The 26946-nt window shown below is 37.9% G+C and overlaps 2 protein-coding genes across 14 annotated transcripts in view; both read right to left on the reverse strand.

Annotated features, from left to right (window-relative positions):
- Positions 1-123: 123 nt before the first annotated feature.
- LOC27206632 (AMP deaminase 2) lies at positions 124-18261 on the reverse strand. Of its 12 annotated transcripts, none has more exons than XM_039297000.2 (11): positions 17782-18261; positions 6952-7096; positions 4223-4557; positions 3565-3600; positions 2291-2418; positions 2122-2216; positions 1595-2051; positions 1081-1535; positions 720-1014; positions 548-658; positions 124-482 (listed from the first exon to the last, which is right to left on the reverse strand). In XM_039297000.2, the coding sequence occupies exons 1-11, from the start codon at positions 17903-17905 to the stop codon at positions 303-305; spliced, it is 2361 nt and encodes a 786-aa protein (XP_039152934.1). In that variant the 5' UTR covers positions 17906-18261; the 3' UTR covers positions 124-302. The 12 variants fall into 12 exon arrangements, with proteins under 12 accessions (XP_039152934.1, XP_039152930.1, XP_039152929.1 ...); XM_039296996.2 differs by lacking the exon at positions 17782-18261 and adding an exon at positions 8895-9413 and having other exon boundaries at positions 2291-2409; XM_039296995.2 differs by lacking the exon at positions 17782-18261 and adding an exon at positions 8895-9412.
- Positions 18262-20973: 2712 nt separating this feature from the next.
- Positions 20974-26946, reverse strand: part of LOC6725899 (nuclear pore complex protein DDB_G0274915) — a 116560-nt gene continuing 110587 nt past the window's right edge. For both annotated transcript variants that reach the window (XM_016172595.3, XM_016172594.3), the window contains exon 9: positions 20974-26661. In XM_016172595.3, the coding sequence (XP_016039264.1) occupies positions 26388-26661 (274 nt within the window). In that variant the 3' untranslated portion in view covers positions 20974-26387. The remainder of the gene's footprint in view (positions 26662-26946) is intronic.

A 26946-nucleotide genomic window follows, 5' to 3' on the forward strand; every position in this document is an offset into this window, starting at 1 on the left:
TAAATTTCAAACATTGAAATTTTACTAGTTTTTAATTTATTTGAACTATTTTTTACTTTTGAACCCAAAGCTCGACACATATTTTTTACCTTAATGATTACTTTTAAATAAAAGTTTGATGAATAAGTTTCGTGTACAAGTTTTGTATATTTAAAGGTTTTGGTCTGCCGCGTTTACATTTTGGTTAGTACAGAAACATTTAAATTATGTATATAACTAGCGTATATATCTGCGTAATTTGCATTAAGTTAGCATAGGAAGCCACAGCAACGCGATGGAGCAGATGTACCACATGGACCAGACTATGTGGCGTTCATGTCTGCGATGGAGCACGTCTGGTTCACCTTGAAGATGTTGGACAGCTCGTCCAGCAGTGTCTCATAGCGATAGGCCACACGGATCTCTGGCACATTGGTGCGCGTGATGTCGTTGCCCATTATACCGTCCTCGTAGTAGATGGGTCCCAGCCACTGCTGTTTGATCTGTGGATGAAATCGGAATTGGAATCACTTGTCCGGACATAAACGAAAGCATGCTTGGAACTCACGGCATGTGGGAATCCGCTCATCATCACACTGTTCCTGGCCAGCTCGCACATGTCGCATGAGCTGAGCTTCCACACCTGGGCCGCAATGCTGTACTCCTCCATGAGGGGTTCCTGAAAAAGGGACATGGGTTAATTTAATGCTGACTATAAAAGCATATATAGGCTAGCCCACCTTGGTGAAGTGGAATTGCAAGGGATCATCCGTGGAGAGGGAAATGATGAGGCCACGGGCCAAATACTCTGGCAGCGGATTGCGATGGTAGTTGAGGAACAGCGAGTTGTTCGACAGCGGCGACATGGCGATGCCGATCTGGGTCAGATAATACAGATACTGCAGCACGGGCACCTTGCGCAGCAGAAGCCCGTGGGAGATGTTCTCGGCCATGAGGAAGCCACAAACTAGATGCTGCACGGGTCCAGCCTCGCCGCAATGGGGCCGCAGCACAAAGGTGTTCATGTTGCGCGATCTGATGTGGCAAAGTAACAGTGGGTTAATAAATCATATGTATCAATATCAATATACTTTCACTCACTGTCTAAACTTGTTCAGCACCGTCATGTTGGCGTACATATAGTAGATATAGTAGGCATAGGGCGGATTCTCCTCGTAGGTCCACTCCTCCGGACGGGGCACATCGTTGTCGAAGAGCGGATTCTCCGGCTTGGACTCATCGTCCACCGAATCGAATCCGATCACGTACTGCAGAAAGCGATGCAACTCGGGATGCTTACTGGGTCGGGCTGTCGCCTCGAAGAGCGGCAGGAATATGTTGTTCAAGATCTCCTGGAATGACTTCATCATCTTGTTCGACTTGAAGATGTCGAAGAGACGGGGTATTTGGATGAGCCAGCGAATGTTCGAGCTGTACACATCATTGTCGATGGCCCACTTGGCCAGTTTGTACCACTCATCCGGCGACTTGCCATAGATGGAGAGACGCAGCTCGGCGTTCTGGTACTTGGATTCCTCCAGATCAAAGGCCACTTCCTGGCAAGTAAAAATAAGAATTAGTTTATATTCGTAATTAGTTGTAAATTAATATCCACCTTTATGATCTGTGCAAAGTATTTGCCATTCAGATAGTTGTCCGTCTTGAGGAAGACCTCCCTGAGCCGTGACTCTCCAATGGGATTGTACTTGGAGTTGAACTTGTCGAAGCGATGGAACGTGTTGCGATCGGCATGGACGTCCAGCATGTCGACGGTCAGGTCGTAGGTGGTCAGGTTCATCGACTGGAACACCTGGGCCAGAGTCATTTGCTGGCCATTGGTAACGGTGACCACCTCGTTGGCGTTGTTCTTCAGCGTCTTCTTGATGAAACGCAGCAGATGCTTCTGGTTCATGCAGGATGCGGCATGGATGTGGGTGTCCACCTTGCGGGTGTTGTAGAAATCGCGATGCGGCACCGCCTTCTGGGCTGCCAGCTCACGCAGCTCGTTGAGGAGCACGTGCATCTGATACTTGGACGACAGATAGCAGAGACGTCGATAGCAGAAAGATTTCCTATGAAAGTCGAGCGTTTGACATTATTTCTATATCTTAATCGATTTGATCCTTTGCTGAAAATACTTACAATGGCCCATCGGCAATCATATTGCACATGACCTGCATGTCGTTCACGAATTGGCTCATATCTGGATATTCGAATTTGATCTCACTGCTTTCGTCCTGGAATGTTATTAGTTTGTAAGGATTCGTGGCGTGCTCGTGAGCAGACATATGTAAGCTAGATAGATACTTACATCATTCTCGTAAATGTGAAACACTCCGTTGAGGGGCTTGATCTTGAAATCTTCGTCATTGGGAAACTCGACGTTCCACGGATTTGTAATCTTCATTGGCGAATGTCTCAAATGGACATCTGCAGATTCTTAACAGTTTCGAAGCAATTTGGGACGAGTGTGTTTGTGTTAAATTTAAATTCAAAAATAGAAATTCGTTTAGTTTTGAAGGCGATCGCAGCAGCAATGGTAATTGGTACAGTTAGTGGCAAAAACAACACTCTACACTCAGGTGTTTGTGCGAGTGTTATTCTCAGTAAGTATTGGTGTCTACAACGTGCTTTAGAGTGGACCTTTAATATCAGTACACCTATTATGCTCTTATCTTTTTAAATATTCTATCTTCGAATTTTCTTTTAAGCTTTTGAAGCATAATTAAATTACGATTTTATGTCTTAAATTAATTCCTATTAATTTAAAGGACGACAGGATACTAGAAAATACATCTGAGTTCCACTCGTGCGCTACAAAAGCTTTCAAAGTGGAGTAGTTAAGTCTTTCCTTTTGTACAAGGCTTTTCCCTTTTAAAGGACAAAAAAGTGAGTGACGAACGGTGAGAGTTTAAGCTTTTATATCGTTTGTGATTTAAGCTGGGGCGTGTTTTTGTTGTTCTTTTGTGGTGGCAAATATTTAGAACACACAAGTAACATATGCAAAAATACAGTGGAAGTTAAATAATAAACGGTCAATGAAAACATCCATGCGAGTGTTTGACAGAAAGTTCAATTCTGCAATGTGTTTTTGCCAAGTTTTTATAGCGGGCGAAATAGCTAGAGATGAGTGTGACCAGCATTATGTTTAATGCAGCAGGAGAGGGAGACAACTGCAGATTAAGGTGGCCAATTTAGTATTGCATAATTGTACAAATTGGATGCAGCAATTAATCTTATAAACTATTATGCGAACTGGGAAACAGGTAACATAAATTATTACTATAGATTTAAGGTTGGTCATTAACACATTCTGGAAACTTATGTATTTGTTTTTTAATTACAATCACACTGAATAACTAAGAGCTGGCCACACTCTCTGCGTTGAAAGCAGCGTTTTTATCTATATTTTGAGGTTAGGAGCGTGAGGTAACCATTAAGAACACAAAACAAGATAAAGCAGTGCTCAACGGAAATCAAATTTCAGGCAGAAAGTTAGAAGGAGTTGTTCTTGTTGAACGTGGTGGAATAGTTGAATAGGAGGGAAGCGGGAAGGCAGGAAAATCGGGTGTGCACACGAATTACCTTGTATGTTCGCTACACTCATTTTGCGAATGATGTCTATAAGAAATAATGAAAAATACGAGAAGAGAAATAAATAGTTGATAAGAAATCAAATTGAAATAAAAAAAGGGGGCTAAAAAGGCTCAAACATATACATAGTATGTAACATAGACCGGCCAACTGGAAAACAGTTGCTCGTTAAAGGCTCTAAATAAAAAACGGAGGACATGAAAACGAAACGGAGAGAGACTTGAGCGAGGCGGCTAAGGCGGAGGCGAGATAGAGACGGACACACGAGCTAAACTCTGCAATTAAATGAGGTGGCAACGCCGGCACGTACAGTTTACACAAAACACTAATGCCAACTTGTATTATACATTATTCACTCGCAAGTGAATTAATTGCCATATATTAATAATATTTATAAATTGGGTGCATTACAACACTTAGGGACAATTGTACATTATTGCACTTTCATACATATTTACACATTTGCGATGGGCTGGGTCGATTTTATGAAATACACCAAAGCAGCGTTTAAGTTAAGACCACAAATCGACCCAGTCTATGCATTAGGATATAAGTCGAAGATACCACTGTACAGCGGCAGACCAGAAGATAGCTTAGCACTCTTCCTTATGGGAATGGGGGATTGGATTGATGGAATACAAGAACTCACCCGACACCTCCTTGACGGGCAGATTGTTGATGCGATCCTTGAGCTTCACTGTCTTGAGGAATCGAGCCGTGGTCGAGGGAAACGATTGATCCGACATGGCCATGTAGTGGCTACGCAGGCGCAGTGCCTCGATCAGCAGGGTCGAGGCCCGCTCCAGATCCTCGAGCGGCACGCCACTGGTGTCCTCACCCGAAATGGAGACCCGCTGAAAGTTGATGTCCGCATCGTTTCTCTCCATATCAACGACGGTCTCGCGGCCCTCGGTGCTGCTGGATGATTCCCTGTTTGTGGCCAAAACGGCGGCTGCGGCCACGGGTCTAGGTCCTGTAGCCTGCCTGAAAAATTGAGACAAATACCAAAATTATGAATGCTATATAAACACAATGCATTCAAAACACTGACCCTCCTAGTGTAAATAGGAGAGGAAATAGCCTCGATACATAAAGCTCGCTTTAGATTTCTTTAGATCTTACAACAATCTGTTACGGATTTAGTCACTGACAACTTTGGTACTACGTGTGTATGCAATATATAAGGGATCTCCTGCTAGGCTGACCATTTGCAATCATCGGGCTGATACTCGTAGCAGCGACCAAAGCTATAGCTGTCATCCGCGAAGGACATCCTGCCTGGACTAGTGACCACCGCCAATTGGAGCACTTCGCCACGGGTCTCTCTTCACTTTGATGGCGATGGAGATAGGGTAATGATCGATTGACCAGTTGATTTATGGCAATGCAAAGCTACCGATTGTCGCTAATTTGCAATCCAGCACGCTATTTAAGATACCTCTTGCAACCCCCAAAACCCCAATTCAAAGTTGCCACAAATTGCGTGTCTTGGTACAGTATCTAAGCTAAATTTCTATGCTTCGATTGTCCTTTGTCTGGCGAATAAGCTTTAGCAATAAAACAACTTAGATTCCTAAAAAACGCACAGAGTAACTGTGTTTCTTGAACTTCATATCTAAGATAATTTAAAGGGTACACACTCCAAGATCAACTCTCTAGAACTTAAAACTAAGACTTAGTTTCAATATCACTAGATGGGCAGATAATGCCCCTCCAAAATTGTCAAGCCTTCTGCAATATCTGAATATATATATATATAAACCCGTCACTTGGGGATTTCCCCTTTTTGCTTTTTTAACTGGCGTGCGAAACCTGTCAGAATTCTAAGTTTATGCCCAAAAAAAAGAAACTTGAAGTGTCCGTGCGAGTTGGAAAGTTTTTGCCAACGCCGCTTTTTGGCTTCTTCGCCTCTTTTTTTTTTTTATTTTCTTTTTTTTTTTTGAGCGACGCCTGGCGTGCGACACGAACAACAATGGATGGTGAATTTTAGTGGGACAGTGGGTGGCTATGGATGGGCTGGATGGCAGTTCGATGGCTGGTTTTGCCTATTAGGAGGGCTCAATGTCAGCGGAGGTCGCACAGGTAGTGTAGTACAGTGTAGTGCCAGGTGGGTAACTTTGGGCCGCGTTTCGCGCCGTTGAGCTGCCCGTTTATTGGATCGGAGCGTACTGAAAGTGACGGCATCCGCGCCAGAACTCAACCGTCGCTTGCAGTGGTTCTCCTGGCGGCGGGCTGACGGTGGTGGTGGTGGTTCATTACGCCATAAGCCCCGGCACCACCACCATAACCACCACTGCCAGCTCGATTTTAGGCGGCTTGGGCGAAAGTCCGTCACCTCCGTCGTGGCTGTCTGTCTAATGCACTTCCATTCAAAATCAAAACGTGTTCTGCATCGGTCCACACTTTCCCCGGCCAAAAATGAAAACCCAAACAGAAATCCGGACTCTGTCGGCAGACATAAACCCACTTTGGATTACCCCCGGGAATCTACTGCATACATTCACCGAACGCCCACCTGGCAGACTGATAATTGCAACGCCTACACCTTGTGGCCGCCTCATTACGGGGCTATAGAAACTGCTCATGACTGAATCCCATGCAAATCCTAATATGTTAAAATATGTGGGAATTACAAAATATTAAAAAAAAAATATTTCCATCTATTATGAAATATAAGAAGAAATGTATTCAGATCCTAATAATATGTTAAGATATGTTGGAATTACAAAATATTCAAAGTAAATAGATGTAGATTCAGATGTAAAAACATATTTTCATATGTTTGCAGATAAGATTTGTTTTTATTTTTGTCATCTTTGATATTTCTTTGTTTGTTTAATAGAGATTTTAGCCTTGAAAAAAATCTAACCTTTATATAGAAATGCTGATAAGGACTCAATCACGAGATCTGTGAACTCGTCGTGTTTTTTGTCTGCTTTGCATGTAAAGTAAACAAATCCGAGGCGAAGCAGAGCCGATTTAGGTTCGGATCTGATTGGTATAACCACATAATGGGGATTTAAAGTCACCGCACAATACTTATAAAGATTATTTTAAAAATTAAAAAAAAAGAACTTTCCTATATTTTGTGTGAACTTACATTTTGAAAGTGTACAGCTTCTTAAAAACGTATTATATTTTATTAAATGTAGCACGTAAGACAGGTTGTAAGTCCTATTAATAACTGATTAAACTGTAATATGTTATAGTTGCCAATAGCAAATCACTAAACTTTTGCTGATAAGAGAAAACTAATCAGGGTTCTTCTCAAAATTCAACAATTTAAAAGTATAATCTCTCGAAGCTAGATTAGCATTTAATTTTAATCGTTATAGGAACATCTTTATGATATATGTATATGTTGTTTCTAACACTCACTTTTCATTGAGATGGCGCTGGATTTGCAGCTTCTTCTCGATCTGTTCAATGGGAAATTGGGGCACTTCATAGGGCGCCGAGATCTCGTTGGTCACCTCCACATCAGCTTCGGCCTTCTCATCCACCGGGGAATCGGCGAGATCACCTAATCAGAAGAGAATCACATTTATAGGGATTTAAATAAAACAGGTAATGTTATCAAGTTATAGAGCCCATGTGGTGCTAAACCTACTGAGATCGTCTGAAGAAATGGTGGGCGTGGAGGAGGCGGTGCCCTTGTCATTTAGCTGATTCCCCATCGGTCCCCCATAAAGTCGAACATCTACGCGCAACCGATGGGCGGTGTCCATGCGATTGAAGTTCATGGCAGTGGAAAAGTGTACAGAAAATGCAGAGAAAACCCGGGAAATCGGAGGATCGTAGACAAGGTTGTGTTGTGAAGTAACTTGGTCGAGAGTTGTCGCCTGAATGAAATTGGAAAACGTCGAAGATCGGAGAATTCCAGGCCGAGATCAACCGACGTCGACAGAGGCAGCGACTGAGACTGCGACTGCAGCAGAGGCGCATCATCTTCGGGGGCACAAATAAATAATACAAAAAAGAAAATTAAACGAACTAAAACATTGGCTCCCAAGAAAACAACCAAACGGAATTGATTGGCGACTACAAATTGGCGAACAACAAAGTTTTAAAAAATAGAAGGGCACTGAAAAAGATTTACATATAAGCTTAGATTCACTGTGAAATTATTAATCTGAACTAACTGATATCAAAGATCATTTAAATAGATCACTTGTATTTTAGGTAATAATTCACATACAGATTATAATAGCTAATATTATGTATTTTTATTGTTCTTTTATATATTTTTTGCAGTGTAAAACAGCACGAAAGAGGCGGAAATGGTGGAGAGAGGGGCTGACAGTGGAGATAGCAAAAATACTGGCAAAATCAAAACACGCACTCAAAAAACAACAAACTAGATGAGGAGACTGATTAAAACGATCCGAAGTTGGAATACACTTCAAGGTCACAAATACAACAATAATCACCTATCATCAAAGGAATAAACCCGCGGCAAAGAATCATATTTAAGTGGGCTAATTATCTTAACTAAAAAGCTTAATATTCCACAAGGCACAGGAGAATATATTCGCAGAAGCTTGATTGACACAATCTAAACTGATTTATTATCTTTTTATTTTTGTATATTTTAAAGTATATAATATATAAGTTGTGGTTGGCAAAACGTTTTAAGATTTTGAACGACCACTTTACAGGGTATTATAACTTTCCTATATTTTTATATGGGTTAGTGCGACTTAAGAGATGTTGCGACTGATTGGCAGCGCAGCGACAGAGGATTAGCGCTACACTGAAACAATGCAGTGCTGCATACAATAATAAATAATTTAAACAATTTCCAGGCAACTGAAATGCGGTTTGTAAGCAACAATTAATATTTGCTTAATAAAACAAGCATAGTTAACAAGTTAACAAGTTTTTAAATACAACTTGTAAGTAAACATCATATCTGCATCCACAATGCATTTCTTCGAGTGTAGCGAACCGTGTGAGTTATTGCTACAGGTTTTTTTTTTTGAGTGAGAGTGCTTTGCTGTGTGCGTGGGAGAGTGAATGTCATTTGCTTTCTTTTTGCAGCAGAGAAAATAGAGAGAGAGAGAGAGAGAGGGAAAGACAAAGACATCGCAAGAAAGAGATGACATAGAAACATTCAACTTGCTATAATATTATAATAGGCAAGAGATGATTTGCAAGAAATAAGTTAACCCATCTTCATTGTTTAAAGGGCATGTTTTGCCCTTTTGTTTTGTTATGTTTTGTTATTAACTGGACTGCTGTGTTTTCTCGCAGTGCACGAGGTCAGTGGGTGGCGGTTGGGTGGTTCGTGTGGCTTGTGTCGTCGCGATGCATTCACTTACATGGGCAGCGGCTGGGGGTCGCCCTTAGGGAACTCGGCTTTTGGGGCATGGACATGGAGGTGCAGGCGTTGAGGCTCTTGCCGCTGGCCTTGCTGCCCAGCGGACCGCCGGCATTGGTGGCCGCATGGGACATCATCGATCCGTCAAAGGAGTCCACATCCTGGACGCGCAGCTCGACGGGCGAACCGTCCGAGGTGCTCAGCATTCCGCGGTACGACATCTCGGCAATTGAGATCCTGGATCCTGGGATCCTGAACGTCTATATTGGCTATCGGCTATTCCAAATGCGTGTTTCGTGTTGATTTGTTTCGATTTTTCTCCGTTGTTTATTACTGATTTCTGAGTTGTGAAAATGTTGAGTGTTTGTGTGTGTTTTTTTTTTTTATTTTTTTATGTAATTCCCCCGGTGACAGGTGTCGCCGCTCTGCTCGAGATTCTGCTCTGGGGCAATGTCTTTGGGCAACTGTCGGTTCGGATCGGTGGGATATATGCCGCCCGCGATCGACTGCACTTAATTTAGTTTGAATTCCGTCCGACGCAATTCGCGCATCTCCTACGCGCCTGTCTTTCGCTTTTTTCTTTGTCTACGTCTCAGTGTTTTCCTCTGCTTTCTCTCCTCTCACTCTCTATATAGTTTCACACCTCTCCCGATCCCAGCGGATCCAAAGTTTATATATCGGGTAAAGTTGGTAGGGAGCTTTCTAGTCACTCGCAAACACGGCCGCGGCACAAAGCTCGGAAAGCCCACAATGTTTGCTAATTATAAACAATATTTTGGATAAACAAACTGCATATATCCACGCCGAATGGGTGGAACGCAATGGGGGTTTTCAAGATCAAAGCTCTTCGAACCCAGTGAAATTATACATGTACATATTAGAAGAATAACACTATGGCATTGTCTTTAACATTGACATCTTCAGATTGGCTAAGAATGGGCATATGAATTATAGGAATAACAGTTTTTCCATTTATTGTGGATTCGGTAAAAAAAATCAAATTTTACGAAGGTCTTCTTCACTATAACAAGGATATAAGTGGTCATAAAGATCCCTATGATTTTTTGAAGAATTTAGGGAAATTAATTTTTGGGGTCAATTTTCACATTTTTTGTAAGGGGTATCATCAAAATTTGCAAAAAATGGCGAAAAAATAAATTTCCCATGTTTGAACACAGTTTGATTGCAAATTTAATTACGAGCTCAACGAGCTATGATATTCTTTGGTGAGACACTTACTTTTAAAGTTGTGGCCAAAAAACTGAATATTTTATTAGTGAAATTTTAAAAACTGTTTTTGCAAAACAAAAAATATTTCCGATTGGAATTTTCATCATATCTTGGCTAAATATGGTCATAAAGAATAACTGTTTTGAGCAGCTAATTACCAATGCTAACGATCCCTATCACTTTTTGCAGAATTTAGGAAAATTTATTTTCAGGTCATTTTTTCTCATTTTTTACATCATCAAAATTTGCAATGATCACTTGGTACCAAAAATCCAAAAATCTAACAAATTCGGCACAAAAACGCGTATTTTGTAATGCAAATTGTTTGATTTTTCGGTTTAAATTACCAGGCGAACAGAAATGCCAGAAGGTGACCAACGATCAGTTGGTTTTCAGTATACACCTGTTACTGATTATGATCACTTGGTACCTAAAATCCAAAAATCTAACAAATTCGGCACAAAAACGCGTATTTTGTAATGCAAATTGTTTGATTTTTCGGTTTAAATTACCAGGCGAACAGGAATTCCAGAAGGTGACCAACGATCAGTTGGTTTTCAGAGTACACCTGTTACTGATTATGATGACTTGGTACCTAAAATCCAAAAATCTAACAAATTCGGCACAAAAACGCGTATTTTGTAATGCAAATTGTTTGATTTTTCGGTTTAAATTACCAGGCGAACAGGAATTCCAGAAGGTGACCAACGATCAGTTGGTTTTCAGAGTACACCTGTTACTGATTATGATCACTTGGTACCAAAAATCCAAAAATCTAACAAATTCGGCACAAAAACGCGTATTTTGTAATGCAAATTGTTTGATTTTTCGGTTTAAATTACCAGGCGAACAGAAATGCCAGAAGGTGACCAACGATCAGTTGGTTTTCAGTATACACCTGTTACTGATTATGATCACTTGGTACCTAAAATCCAAAAATCTAACAAATTCGGCACAAAAACGCGTATTTTGTAATGCAAATTGTTTGATTTTTCGGTTTAAATTACCAGGCGAACAGGAATTCCAGAAGGTGACCAACGATCAGTTGGTTTTCAGAGTACACCTGTTACTGATTATGATCACTTGGTACCAAAAATCTAACAAATTCGGCACAAAAACGCGTATTTTGTAATGCAAATTGTTTGATTTTTCGGTTTAAATTACCAGGCGAACAGGAATTCCAGAAGGTGACCAACGATCAGTTGGTTTTCAGAGTACACCTGTTACTGATTATGATGACTTGGTACCTAAAATCCAAAAATCTAACAAATTCGGCACAAAAACGCGTATTTTGTAATGCAAATTGTTTGATTTTTCGGTTTAAATTACCAGGCGAACAGGAATTCCAGAAGGTGACCAACGATCAGTTGGTTTTCAGAGTACACCTGTTACTGATTATGATCACTTGGTACCAAAAATCCAAAAATCTAACAAATTCGGCACAAAAACGCGTATTTTGTGTAATGCAAATTGTTTGATTTTTCGGTTTAAATTACCAGGCGAACAGGAATTCCAGAAGGTGACCAACGATCAGTTGGTTTTCAGTATACACCTGTTACTGATTATGATCACTTGGTACCAAAAATCCAAAAATCTAACAAATTCGGCACAAAAACGCGTATTTTGTAATGCAAATTGTTTGATTTTTCGGTTTAAATTACCAGGCGAACAGGAATTCCAGAAGGTGACCAACGATCAGTTGGTTTTCAGTATACACCTGTTACTGATTATGATCACTTGGTACCAAAAATCCAAAAATCTAACAAATTCGGCACAAAAACGCGTATTTTGTAATGCAAATTGTTTGATTTTTCGGTTTAAATTACCAGGCGAACAGGAATTCCAGAAGGTGACCAACGATCAGTTGGTTTTCAGAGTACACCTGTTACTGATTATGATCACTTGGTACCAAAAATCCAAAAATCTAACAAATTCGGCACAAAAACGCGTATTTTGTAATGCAAATTGTTTGATTTTTCGGTTTAAATTACCAGGCGAACAGGAATTCCAGAAGGTGACCAACGATCAGTTGGTTTTCAGTATACACCTGTTACTGATTATGATCACTTGGTACCAAAAATCCAAAAATCTAACAAATTCGGCACAAAAACGCGTATTTTGTAATGCAAATTGTTTGATTTTTCGGTTTAAATTACCAGGCGAACAGGAATTCCAGAAGGTGACCAACGATCAGTTGGTTTTCAGAGTACACCTGTTACTGATTATGATCACTTGGTACCAAAAATCCAAAAATCTAACAAATTCGGCACAAAAACGCGTATTTTGTAATGCAAATTGTTTGATTTTTCGGTTTAAATTACCAGGCGAACAGGAATTCCAGAAGGTGACCAACGATCAGTTGGTTTTCAGTATACACCTGTTACTGATTATGATCACTTGGTACCATCATCAAAATTTGCGAAAAATTGAAAAAACCTAGAATACCCAAACTTGAATACAAATCGATTGGGATTTAAAAAACAAACTCAACGAGGTATGACATTCCATATTTGGATTTGGATTGGAAATTTAATTACGAGCTCAACGAGGTATGACATTCCATATTCAGGTAATTATTTTTGAAGTTGTGGCAAAAAATTTGATTATTTGATGTGCGAAATTTGGAAACACGGCTTTTGCCAAAGACGAGATTTTACAAACGGAATTTTAGTCATAACTTCGATAAAAATTGTCATAAAGATGAAAGAATAACTTTGTTGAGCAGCTAATTACCAAGGCTAACGATTCCTATCACTTTTTGAAGGATTTAGGAAAATATTTTTTTGTGTAAATTTTCGCATTTTTTGCATTTTTTGCCATGTTCAAAATTAGCAAAAAATGGCAAAAAAATAAAATTTCCATGTTTGAAGACAGTTTGATTGGAAATTTAATTACGAGCTCAACGAGGTATGACATTCCGAGTTTGGACTACTTTTTCATATTTTTTTGCGAAAATAATGAAATTTTTAGGTTAACAGCATTAAACAGCATATTTAAAATCCTAAAGATCCCTATCACTTTTTGCAGAATTTAGGAAAATTTATTTTCGGGTCATTTTTTTTCATTTTTTGTAAGGGGTTACATCATCAAAATTTGCAAAAAATTTAAAAAAATGTAATTCTTACTTTTAAATACAGTTTAATTGAAAATTTAATTACGAACTTAATGATATGCGACATTCCATATTTGGAACACTAATTTTAAAGTTTTGGTCAAAAAAATGATTCTTTTCTTTATTTTTGTAATTACCAAATTTGCGAAAGTGGCAAAAATTTAAGATTTTTAAATTTAAATGCTATTCAAATGAAAAACTAATTTACAAACTCGGCGAAGTACTACACATAATTTTAGGTAAATTTTAGAAATGATTTGGCCAAAAGACGGACCTCATTGGTCAAAAATGCATTATACTTTGCCACGCTTTAAATTGATTATGGAACTTTTGATTTGTCAACTTGAAACCACCTATATATGCTCATTTATCATTGTCAAATCGGTTCGTTAACTCGAGTATGATTCATAATTTCTACATAATGCTTATAGACCACCAAATTAATGACCCATTTTGGCGATGTTTCGATCGGATCGATCGACAAGTGATAAGTACGATAGGGCTGCCTCCTTGACACGCCACTTCAAGTTCGTAGCTTGCTATTCGTATTCTGGTCTGGTAACTTTCCTCTATTAGGAGGGCTCGGCTCGATTTGTTTAACGCCCTGTCAGAAGTGCTTATCAATAGCCCCCAGATGGGAGCCAAAATTGGAATTGGAATTGGAGTATCGGTATCGGTGGTTAGCGGTGGGTTGTTAATAACCCATGTGAAGTTTTTTCAGCTTTTTTTTTTCTTTGATAGCTTCATAGGAGAATTGGTTTGTTCAACCTGGTATTTGTGCGCTTTTCGCCATGTCTGCAAGTCATTGTCAGTTCATTTGCCTTATTTGCCGAGTGTGCGATATGCAAACAATCATACATATACTATACAAATGAATATCTATATATATGTTTATGTATATAATATATTCATACGTATATATAGAAAGATGGGCATTCTTATAGACGTGCATATATGCGTTTGTTTATCTGTTGTACGTTTCAATTTATTATTCGATTGTGCTTAAGCTCATTTCATTTTATCTCGTTATATTTTTGGCAACGCTCTTTGTTTTGTGTTTATTGACCGAATTGCGAACTTATTAATTGCTGCGTTCGGGATTTTCGTGTTTTTTTTTCTTTAAATATTTTTTTGTATTTTTCTTGGGCAAAGTGCCCACTGAGAGATGGCCACTATTGATTTTCACATGAAAATATGGCCAACTTTCTGCCGCCGTGACTTGCGTAATGCCAGCCAGGAAAAGTCGGCAAAAGAACGACTTTAGCCGCGGCTATACTTTCGACTTTCCGCTCGATTCGACTTCGCGCCGACAACTGACTCTGATTTTCCACTCAGTTTTGGTCGCTTTGATTGGAAAATCTGCCACACGTATATGTTATAATAAGCTATGACTATAAACAGCTTTATTTGGCATGACTATCTGCATTTAGTCTTGATTTCCGCCGTCGGAAAAGTAAGAGAAAAGCCAGTCGGAAAAGAGAAGGCTGAGCGTAAGAAAAGCCAAGAGAGTCGGCATTTGTGTTGTCACAAATAAATCATTTAGGGGCTTAAACAGTACAGGCATATATGTAGGGGTGGGAAATGCAGTATTGTTTTCTTTTTGCCGCCCGCCTTTTTATTATTATTATTTGTTTCTAATTGGAAAACCCTGACCTATGCCTACGATGGACAGAAGCCAGCTGCCGTGGGCACAGTGCTGGCTAACAATATAGCGCCAGGTGATCTTGATTTGAAACCAAGGATAACTTAAATTATTTATAAAATGTTTAGTACGTATGCTTGCCTTTCTAGTTGTTAAAATTACATTTTAGAGCCCCACTAAGATACATTGTAGCTTAAGTTGTAATTATGCGAATGGATCGGGACTTTTGCCATTCGGTTCCTTAGTTTCTCGCGCTGATTGAACAGAACACATTTCTCATAAGCAGCGGACACATGTCGACCAAATGACTGCCCCAATTGAGTGGATGATGATATAAGTATTAGAATGGGATCTGAGCACTAGATGCAGATAGGCACTAGGCAGATAGTAGATAATAGACCCGGTACCGATTCCCACGAATTATGAACGCGCACGTTCTTATGTACATACATGTGCATTCATATACATCTGTGTGTTTGAATGCGAATCGCACTCAAATTTGGATGTTGTTATTCACCAAGTGTATTTATAGACCGATAAGAGGAGTAATTCCGCGTACTCGTGTGTACAATTTTAGTTTCATAATTCTATCACTAACGTATATCAATGATTAGAGAAACGTCAACATATGTGCAATGTGCAAGATTGGCTCTTTACGATTTGATTTATAAGTAGTTACAAATAGATAGGAATCACAAGTATGAATAAACTTGTAATATGTTTATTATGTTTTTTTCTTACTGTGCAAAAGTAGCTGGCATATCTGAGTTGCTGATAAGGAAACATAAACAAGAAGAGGAAACGTAGAGAAGCGGAAGAAAATAAAAGAAGTAACTGTTTCTTATAATATAATTTTAGCTATTATCGTTTATATTATGTAGATTATAGCCTAGTGATATTGGTTTTCCGACCATTCCCCACATGGTACATATGTTTTATTTTTAATAAATACCTTTACCACTTGAAATACCATTTGAGTGTGAAAGAATGCCCATTTCTGGCCACCGAATGGCCACGTGGTGTTCGGGGCATCCATAAATTTAGCTGGACAAACAATAAACCCGCCCTGCCATGCTCTAGATTAGATTAAAGTCGTTGGACTGCACAATTCGAACGGAGTTGGGTTTCAGGTCCATGGGCTCTTATATTTTCCCTGGGGGGTTGGGTTTCGGTTGGATCATCACCTCCAATTCGCTTCTGCGAACCTTCCCAGCGATGAGTCAGTGCAAATAGAAGCGGCTAATTGGCCCACATACAGTCTGGCCCATAAATATAAATGTGTCTGTCTGTCGCTCTGCCGTCGCATGAGCTCGCCTCATGTTTAACCAATTTTCTAAATGGCTTCGTATTTGCTGTTAGTTTTGCCCATTGCGTTTGTTTGCTGCATCAACAGAAACGCAAAAATGCGAACCAAACAAGTGGAAAGTAAGTAAAATGTAGCACTTAAACTGTATGAAAACAATAAAAAAAGGGCACATAACAGGTATGCAAACACGGGACAATGTGAGATAAATTAGGTTTGCTTGAGGAATATTGAATAATATGCATGAAAAGTGAAGGAGTTTTTGCATCAATTCGATTCGAATTTTACTTTGGATATTAATAATATAATTCAAGATGCCTGTTCCGCTTTTGCTTTCTTGAAAACCCTTATTGCGGAACTGCACTGCAAGAAAAAAGAGTAATCGCACTAATCAAGAGATGGAATGAATGAGATTTGTGTGCATACAAGGGGGAAAACCAATGTTTCGTGCAATTTACTAAGATTTATTACCAACTTTTCTTGGCCGAGAACATTTTGACCCAACAGAAAGCGGAAAATCGAAACTAGAATGACGTCATCTGTGGACCACCAACACACACGCACGCACACACACACACGTACAGCTTGACATGCAACTCTGTGCATGGGAAAAGAAAGACGAAGATAATTGAAGGACAGCAAAAGGGATTCGTTGTCAAAGGAACCCCCCATCATCTTCCACATGGACATTATCATTATCATCAGCATTATCATCGCCATCAATGGACAAACTATAGTATGCATAGTGTACTTTAGCCAGATAATTTATGCACAGTTACCAGCACGCCTTTTTCTTGCCGACTGATTAAAATAATTGCATGTCATTGCGAACACACACACACAGGCATTGGCACACACACACACGCATGCACGCTGTGTGTGTGAGAGCTTCTTTAGACATGGAAGTGGAAATATTTCACGGCGATGACCAGTAAACGAGGTAAACGAAGGCGCAAAAGTCAATGCATCCGACACACACACACTCACATAGGCATACATTTCACACACACGTATGCAGGGGCGCAGGGGGAAAGGGGCGTGGTCGGGGGTCAGAAGCTGTCCCTCAAGTAAATGCTCCCTGTAACCTGTTAACATTGACGTAGGAGGAACACAAATCAACTACAGAATAATTGCAAAGTGCTTAGGTTGTATCATCATTATGTTAGGAATAAGCGTTATTTTTAAAGATACAAAAATAAAACTAACCCCTAAAAAAATGACTGCCTACGCCACTGTTTTCGTTAATCATTTGTAATGCAAAATAAATGCAAAATGAGAACGGCGAAAATTGGTTTCTTTTGAAACCAATCAAATTGTTTGGCTTCGCAATAGTGCAGCATGCATTCCACAAATTAAATTGCACAAAAGTGCAATAAATATGCAGATGAGTTGGCAATATATATTCACGAACAAAATGAAAAGTGCTCCATTGTTCGAAGTTATTGCTATTGCAATTTGAACTAATTTGAACTAAATATGCTTTTAGCTAGTGAAATTTAGTACAAATTTCAGATGATCTAAATTTGATCGGCTTGCTGTAAACTAAACACACACTACACCCACTGCGCCGGCAGCTGCCACGCCCACAGTGAGACACTTACCGCCTTTGCGCTTCTCGATGCGCCGCATCGTGGTGCAGCCCATGTCCATGTCCATCTCCATGTCCGTATCGAATCCGAAGCTGCGATAGCCCTTGGCACTCAGTGCGTCCGCGTAGCTCTGCATAGCCCGGCGCTTGCGATGTCCTTCGGACCGGGTTCGATCCGGTTGGAATTCGAAAACGAGCCTCTTTCGGAGCCTGCGGAACCTTCCGGATGGATTCGCAGAAGGTGCGACTCGAAACTCAGGCTAAATACGCAGTCACTTTCGAGTTTGGCACTCTACAAACAACTAACTCCCTATCGCTGTCTATATAAGTTTTCTGTTTTTGTGGTACTCTCACGCACACTCGATGGTAAAACACTATAAAAAAAATGCAAACAACAACCACAACAAACGGTGGTAAGAACAATAATACTGCTATTTCGTGTGCGATTGTAATAAAATTGGCGATTAACTTCTGTTCGGTGCGAATTTTTTTTGCGACTAAACTTTGTGAGCCAGCTCGCAGTGTGACCAGAGCACGAGCGATTGAGCTTGCAACTGTGAAAGCGTAAGCTTGCGATTCGCTACGTTAGCGAGGACATGAACCAGCAGAAGTACTGATACTTACCAGTAAAGTCAAGAGCTTTGTGCAACTCAACACATCTGGCAGCACTGGCTAGGAGCGCGCTTAAATTTGAAATTGTGCAAATTGGAATTAGCTTTCAATTAAAACAGATTTTGATTTTTTTAATGTATTTTATTTGCTTGTTGTTTCTTTTTATAATGTAATGCATAAAAATGGTGGTGTTTTGTTTTGTTTCATAAAATAAAACCAATAAACATTTCACTGTACTAGTGGAATACAAATAAGTTTACTTGTACACGACAAATAGTTTTTCTTGATTTTCACATTAAATTTTTGCATTCATTAATTGAGTGACAAAAAAAATGTTCGTGTTTCAGTAGTTTTCATTTTGGTTTTCTCCTTCTTTTTTTTTTGTTTTTTTGGTTTAGTCGTCGTAAATGTCTTTGTATAAGGAAACGCAAAAGATCTCCGAACAAGTTTGATTTTTGTTGCTTGTTTTAGTTCTCAGTTTTTACTTGGTTTCATTTTATTGGAACGGCTTTATTGAACTTTTGTTGTTGTTGTTTGGTTGCATATAAGTAATATTTGTTTATCGTTTCCCTTTGCATTTCGCATTAAAAACATTAATTCTTTGGCAGGCATTGCATTTCGTAGTTTTGTAAAAGTTTTCCTTCTAAATCGTTCTCAACGCAAGATTCGAATTCAAAACTGAAAAACGTAAGATTCGAAATATCTGAGAGATGTGAAAAAAATGGTTCATTTAATTTGATTAGTTCCATTTCAAATATTTTGGTTTTCCATTTATGTCCTGTTCAATTCATTACAATTTTGATTTTGTTATCAAATACACATCAATACGTTGGTAGTTTAAAAATTGTGTTTTCTTTTTTGCGTTTTCGCTTGTTTGTTTTTTTTTTTTTTTGATTTTGTCTTGTTTTGGTTTTGTGCTAAATTACATTTTAAAAATATGCTTAATATTTTTTGTTTTTGGTTTTTTTTCTGCTTATTTTGTCGCTTTAGTTTTTTGGTTTTAAGTCAAAGACACGAAAGTGAAAGAGGTTTTTGTTTTTGGTTTACGTCTGTTTGCTTAACTTATTATTTTGTTTACTCTGGGTTTAGTTAATTTTTTAGTGTAATGTGGTTTTGCATGCGCTTAATTTTAAAACACCGAGAGTTTGCTCAAAATTGTTAATGTTTTTGCTTTTCTTTCCGAATGAAGTTTTAAATATCGAAATATATATGTATATATATAAATTTTTCGTGTGTTTTCGCTAATTTTTCTTGTTCTTGTTAATTTTATACGTTTTGCCATTGTTTTATTGTATTTTTTTTTGCATTTATTTTTCCGTTTTTGCTTTTTTTGTTAATTTTATTTTTGGTTTAAAAACACCGAAAGCTTAAAATTTAGAGATTTTCCTAAAGTGTAAATTTTTTACAATTTTCCCCAATACATCTCTGGCCTTTTTCTGCTGTTTGATTTCTGTTTTGTTCTCGTTTTTGTTGTGGTTGCGGTTTGTTTTTTTTTTTATCTGTGGTGTCTCGATTTTCTGTGTCAACGAAGTAAGGTTGAATTGAACCGAATAAAATAACCCACTACACTTTTCGTTCACATTTCCCGTAAAAAACCATTAAAACTGTAGAATAGAAATCTGTTTGCTTGTAAAGCATATTGCTAAGCTCCTTCCGCTTCCGTTACCGTTCCGTTTTTCTGTTTCTGTTTCCGCTTCCGTTCCCGTTTCATTTCCGTTTCCGCCTTCGTTTCCGTCCCCTGCTCTGCGTACCGTTCAATAAATAGGTTAAGGAAAAAACTGTATCACATTTTCAATTACGTCTTTGTTCGTAGCACCTTCATAAACATACTCTCAACCCACCTGACCCCTAACCCATGACCCCTGACCCCTCTCTTTCTCTCTTCCGTTCCCCCCACTCTCCCTCTTAGCCCCCCGCCTATGTACAGACCTCTAACCTACCATACAGTTGGAGAAAAAAATTGCGCTTCGGATTTTATCACAAAAATAATTACAACTCTGTGCGAATGCACCCAACTCTACGCCCTGCCACGCCTAAACTAACATTGCTTCTAAGTCCCATCTGTAAACCTTAACCTTGACGCGATGCGTCTCGAATTGGTTCCATTAATTCCGCACCTTTCACACCCATATTTTCATATTTTCCCCTACTCTCTCGCTTTCCCTCGTCCGCTGTGCACTCGAAGAACTCAAATGAATCTATAGCCCATATATTGAAGTGGAAAATATAATGGTGATTGCAATTCCCCGCCAATTTAAAGCAACCCAAAGAGGCACCTAAAACTATGCGTGGAAATCCTTCACTTCGTCCTTGCAGACTGGAAAATCAAAGGAGATTTCGCATCTGAACCACCCATTAGACCAGTTTTTTTTTTCCTATTCAAAACTGTAACTGTTGTAAAAGTTGTTGTTGGGTTTGATGAAAAATGTTCGTATTGTAATTGGTGGTGAGAATGTCGATGAGATGATGATGTCAAAAATCAGTCTCTATTGCAATTTGTTCTATTTTATGTGGGCTTGCTCTATTTCTGGTTCTCAGTAAAAGTGTTAAATATTTTATTCGAATTGTTGCATCTTTGATTTTAGTTTTCATATTTGTTTTCATCATTTTGTTTTGTAGTACACCTTAGAAAAATATCACATTCTTTCTTCGTTCGTTCGAGAGACATTTTTATGTGCTTTTTTTTTTGTTTGTTTTTGTTTTACATTTTGTTTATTTTGCTATTTCGATTTGTATGTATTTTTAAAGTTTTATTTACACATTTAGGTTATCCTTTGCACGACTAAAATATATAAAATTTAAAAAATATTTGATTGAGGTCATTTCAGAATTATTGCTAAGTATTTCCTCCCATTTGCAAATTGCCACACCAGCTTTTCAACTCCAGCCATTCAACTCCGCTGCCATCCAATCGCTTAACCACTCGAATTTGATCTAAAAATGTTTTCCTTAGTTGCATCTTAAGTTTCGTATAATTTGTAGACACCGAATCTCTTGTTTATGTGTATATCAAAAAAAAAAAAATGTTTGAAACATTTTCCATTGTTTCCGCATCTCCTACGACTTATAAACCTTATAAACCCCTATAAATATTTAAAGAGACACGACAGCTAAAGTTTAGATCTTAGGTGAGAGACTGTTGAGAGAGTAGGAGAAATAAATACAATTTACTTTAGTTTGGTTTTGGTTTGGTTTAGTTTCCTTTAGTTTGCTCACAACATCAACAATGAAATATTATACTTTATAGATTTTGTTTGAGGGATTTTGTCTGGTATTCTGTAAAAATCTCAAAAAGACGCCTAACACCGAAAAATATATTGCATGTACTACATTTTATGTTTATTATGCTTCTGCTATCCATTCTTCATTTTCGTTTTTGCAATCGCCTTGGTTTTTTGTATATTTTGTGGTTTTCTTTTTTGAGATGGTATCCATTTAATGTATTTACATACATGAGTTAGTTGCTGTTAACAATTTAATTGGTTTTAGACAAGTTAAAATTGTTTTTCATCGTAACGAAATCGTCGTTTCATTTCTTTCCATTTTGCTCAACACTAAAATCAAAGTGTATCCAAAACTGATTAAAATGATTTTGACTACAATATAGAACATTGTTATATGGGTATGCCTTTTTCATTTTCCTCTTCTTTTTTTGCAAGTGAAACCTTGAAATTGTCTTAATTTCATGAAATCGTAGTTTTATTTTTGTTAATGTGTATTATTACGTTTAAAACTTTCATGTATTTTGCTAAATGATCTGGGGACACCCAAGCACTAAAGTAACTGATGTGGTTTGAAATAGGATAATAAAGCTTGCGGTAGGACTTTCTCTTTAATTATGCTAGGAATTGCGACAAGGTAAACATTATGTGTAATGCATTTGGCGAAATCCATGATAATGAAACATACATATGTATGTTTGGAAATATGAAACAAATGGCATAAATGTCCCTATTTTGGGTGTCCCTGGTGGTGAGTGTACGTGTGGGAGTGGAATACCATTAGTTTTTATATATGCTAGAATATATTTTTGTTTGCTTGAGTTGCTTTCGCGTATTAGTCAAATGAACAACATTTATATTTATTTTTTTGGGCTTTTCGGGGTTTTTGGGTTTTGTTTCAAAATATGCACGTCAAGTGTATAATATGATGTTTGTATATAATGTATGTATATATATCTATTTATATAAGTAATAGACACCGAAAACCACGTGTACATTTATGTATCTGTATATAGATATATTCTATGTATAATATTTGGATTTCTTTGTTATGCTTTTTTTCTATCCGTTTCCGTCTTATTTGGAATTTTTTCATCGCTTTCGCCTGGTTGTTGTTGCTGCGCTTTAAATCTAGGTATATCAATAAATATTGTATTTAAAAATGCATTAATTTGTAATGCCAAAAGTTTTCGTTGTTGAATTTTGTAATGTAATTTTCTGTTACACGTATTTTCCTGCATGTTGTCAATGCCTTAAAAAAACTGCCTACGTGGTAAATTTGTAATATATGTATATGTATGTATATACGAAATAAGAGTCTTAAATCCCTCCAATTTTTGGCTTAAAATCAATTTTTTTTTGCTCCTCCCGCTCTGCACATTCACAAAAAAATTCCAGTACTCGCTATTCAATTAAATTTCGCCTTAATTTTGATGGTGATTATTTTGCATTTAATGATTTTAATAGGTTTCCTTCATTTTTCTTTATTTTTCATTAACATTTACTTGCACACGCACACCTAAGAAAAAATTACTTTAGCTTTACTGGTTTCTTTAGTTCAGTTAATATTGCTTTCCTTTTTTTGGGTTCCTTAATTACAATAAACGTTTTGTATCTTACCGAAATGGAGTATTTATGACACACTTTGTTTTGCCCCTCCACTTTTCTTACCTTAGTTTCCTAAAATTCTTTTAAGGCGCATTTTCAACTATAAACATACAAAATAGTGGGTTAACTTAAGGAAGTGAAAATCGACGGATGGTTTCATATCGACGGATGTGCCCGAGATGGTCAAACAATAATGTGTTCGTTGCAAAAAACTTTATTAATAAATACTATCAAATAATAATTCCAAAATAATAAGTGTTTCCAAAAAAATTGATAATAATAAGAGTGTCATAACTGTAATAATATTCATACAAATAATTCATTCACATACACAGCTCACAGCTTGTTGTTGTTGTTATTGTGCTTAAAAACTTAATGTAGAGCTTGGAAAAAATAAAAGTAAAAGTAAAGTAAAACAGAGTTTTTCAAATTGATTTCGGCATTTGTGATGTGAACATAAAAAAATTAAAATTACGATTTAAAACAGAGTAACTTAAGATAGTAAGATTACAAATTTTGCATTATACTTGCTGGTTTTTGTGTTTTACAAAAGGCAGTGTTTGATTTTTGTTTGTGGTTGCAGTTGCAGTGTAGTTGTTGGAAAATAAATAGTAATTCAAGGAGAAATCGAGAACCAAAGAAAGGTAATTCTATAATAAGGTCCGCTCAAAAATTCACATCAGATTATCAATAATAATAATAATGAACTAAAACTATAACATTTGCTAGAGGCCCTGATCTTTGACGGTTCACATACTGACACAATCGAAATTGAAAAAACTTACATATGTATCGAGAAAATAAAGTGATTTGTTGTCTTTTCGCTACAATCAAGGTATAATAATTAGGCAAAGTATGTTGTTGCTAAAAAGGCATAACTCAAGGGTGCGGTTAATTAGTTAAACTATCACATAACATATATATTCCAAGGCAAATATATATTCGCTAAGATTGAACACTTAAGTTTGGAGAGAAAATGTAGGCAGAACTGTGTTGCTGGAGAATAAATAAATTACAAAAAATAATCGAAAATCGGGGACCCCATCATGATCGATATACGATATACTATATACGATACATGTGGATCCCCTTTGGATGGTAGATCTCCACATGCGCTGAATCGGTTTGCATCTGTCTCTCTCTCTTGCTATCGCTATCGCCAGCGCCATCTCTCTCTGTCTCTGTCTCTATTCTATATCCGTCCCTATCTCTAGGTCTATCGCTATCTCTATCTAACTAACTATTTTCTAGCCCTCTCCGGTTGGTAAATTAGGATTAGTTAACGCTTCGCTTTCAGCTTTCAGCTTCTATGTAATCATACGCTTTGACAATTCCTGTCTAGACTCATTTCGTTACGGGATATATGTATGTATGTTTGTATAATTATTATTTGGGGCGTGTGGATCGTGTGTGGACTGCTTGTGGATTGTGTGGGCTGTTTTCGGTGTGGTTAGTTGCTTCTCTTTAATATTTAGTTAAATTATGAGGTACTTGAAACTTTTTGGCACAGTGAAAGTTTTCATTTACTTTACTTCTACCACTTTACTTTGATTTGTTCTCAGTGTTTGTTTTTTACTTTCCACTTTTTTGGTACGGCAATTCTCATAACTCTTCTTATCGCGTTAGACATTTATTAAATACAAAAAACTTTGAATTCTACCCTTCTACGCATTTGAGTTTTTCGGATTCATTTCTTCATTTTTTACACTTTAATTCGATGTTCTTGGTTCAAGGTTGCTTGTTTTTGTTATTTGATTTTCCTGTGTGGTTGTATGTATGTGTCTGCTAAACTAAGTTAAAAATGAAGCAAATATCGGTTGAGAAATCATGTTGGGCTTTCTCTAGTTTATTGTTTTTATTGTTTAATTGCACATTTCGTTTCCAGCGGATGGACGATGCGGCAGCTGCAGGATTGCCAGCACCGTCCAATTTCTCTATTGCTTGCCATGGTTGCCATCGCTATAAACTATTCTTGCCTGTTTAGCTTGTTTGTAGGTTAGTTAAAACTTCAATGTTCTTTTCTTGTTGTGATCACAGTTAGTTTTGTGTTGTTGTAGTTGCATTTGCAGTTGCAGTTTTAATTGTAATTGCTATTGGTAATTGTTAATTGTTGCTATGTTTGTTTTTTAGTTTTGTTTTGCTTTGATTTGCCTTGCTTCGCTTTGCTTTGCTTTGTATGTATATAAATTAAACTATTGACGGTGGTAGATCCCATTCGTATCTCCTAGCTTTACAATAATCCTATAAACCAACTACGCCTCCATACTGAACATATGTGTATATATGCATGTAGATCGGTCAACCGAAGAATAAATAATGCTTGCACTTGCATCGTTGAAACATTGTTTTACATGTAGTATTTAGTGGTTGGCTTAGTTCCAGTACAGTTGCTGTACTAGAATTAACTAAAATCCCATATCGCTTATTGTTTTCTGTGGTAGGTAACAGAGTTTACTCAGTTATTGCATTGATCCTTGCAAAGTTAGTTTCCTCTCGTTTGCTCGGCTTTTGTTTGTTTTGTACAAATTGTTGCTAGTTAGCTTCTATAGATCGGTGTAAAATTAAATATATTTTATCTATTGTGTATATCAACGGCAGATCTGCGGTACTCCATTTGTTTCGGTAGAAAATACAGACTATTTTGTTTAATTGCTATTGCAGTGTCTGATGCTATTTGTTTGTGGCTGTTTCGTTAATGTTATTGTTATTAGAAATTATAAATAATTTGTCTCACAGAACCAAGTCGCATTTCGTTCCCATCTGCACTTAATCATAGTTGTAGAAAAACTTAATCTTGTGCTACGATAATAATTATAATCCGTAATTATAATCGTAAACCTTACTCACACATAATATTTATATTTTAGAGAGATAGGTGTATATTCAGAATCTTAAACACTTTAATACCCGTGCTAATTAGTTGCCCGTAATTTTGTTTTTCTCTAGCTTGCACCAAAAAAAAAAAAAAAAAAACACTCTAGCGAAAAAATGTGTGTTACATCGACCTAATCGTAGAGCTTCTGGTAATAATAGGATTTATACACATCGGCTTTATTATATCCTGTATTTAGTGTGTGTGTTGGTGTGGGTTGTGCCGTGTGTGTGTGTGAGTGTGAGCGTGTCTTATCGTGGAGCTGGTTCCTTATCTGCGTAGGAGCCGTCTCCTACGCGCCTCATCTCAGCGCGGCGCATTGTGGATGTGGGTGGTCAGGTGCTTCGACAGGTAGTCCGCCCGTGCGAAGCACTTGCCGCAGGACTCGCAGTGGTACGGCCGCTCGCCGGTGTGGATCCGCAGGTGGCGGGTCAGGTCCGACTTGCCACCGAAGGCACGTCCGCAGAAGAGGCACACGAACGGCCGTTCGCCGGTGTGCTTGCGCACATGCAACTTAAGATTCTCCTTGGAGCGCACACACTTGCCGCAAAAGGGGCACGCGAATCGCGAGGTGGCCGGTCTGAAACCGAACGAAACAGAACATTAGTCGAGCTTTTTAAAAAATACATTTTTAATTCATAGAAAAATCAAGAAGATCCAAAGGAATCCCTTCTAAACTAAAATTACTATTCCGCCATGTAAGCCCATAATATTTGCACATTGCATCTCTTTTAGGTAAATATTTTACTAATCTTTTAAACATAATACGATCCATCAAGTTGGTCTCGCCCCCTTAAAATATTACTCTTTCTAAGATTGCAATATAACAATATTACTCATACGCAGTGTGGTCTTAAGGGATCGA

Source organism: Drosophila simulans, chromosome X, assembly GCF_016746395.2.
Source record: "Drosophila simulans strain w501 chromosome X, Prin_Dsim_3.1, whole genome shotgun sequence".
In the NCBI taxonomy this organism is placed as follows: Eukaryota; Metazoa; Arthropoda; class Insecta; order Diptera; family Drosophilidae; genus Drosophila; species Drosophila simulans.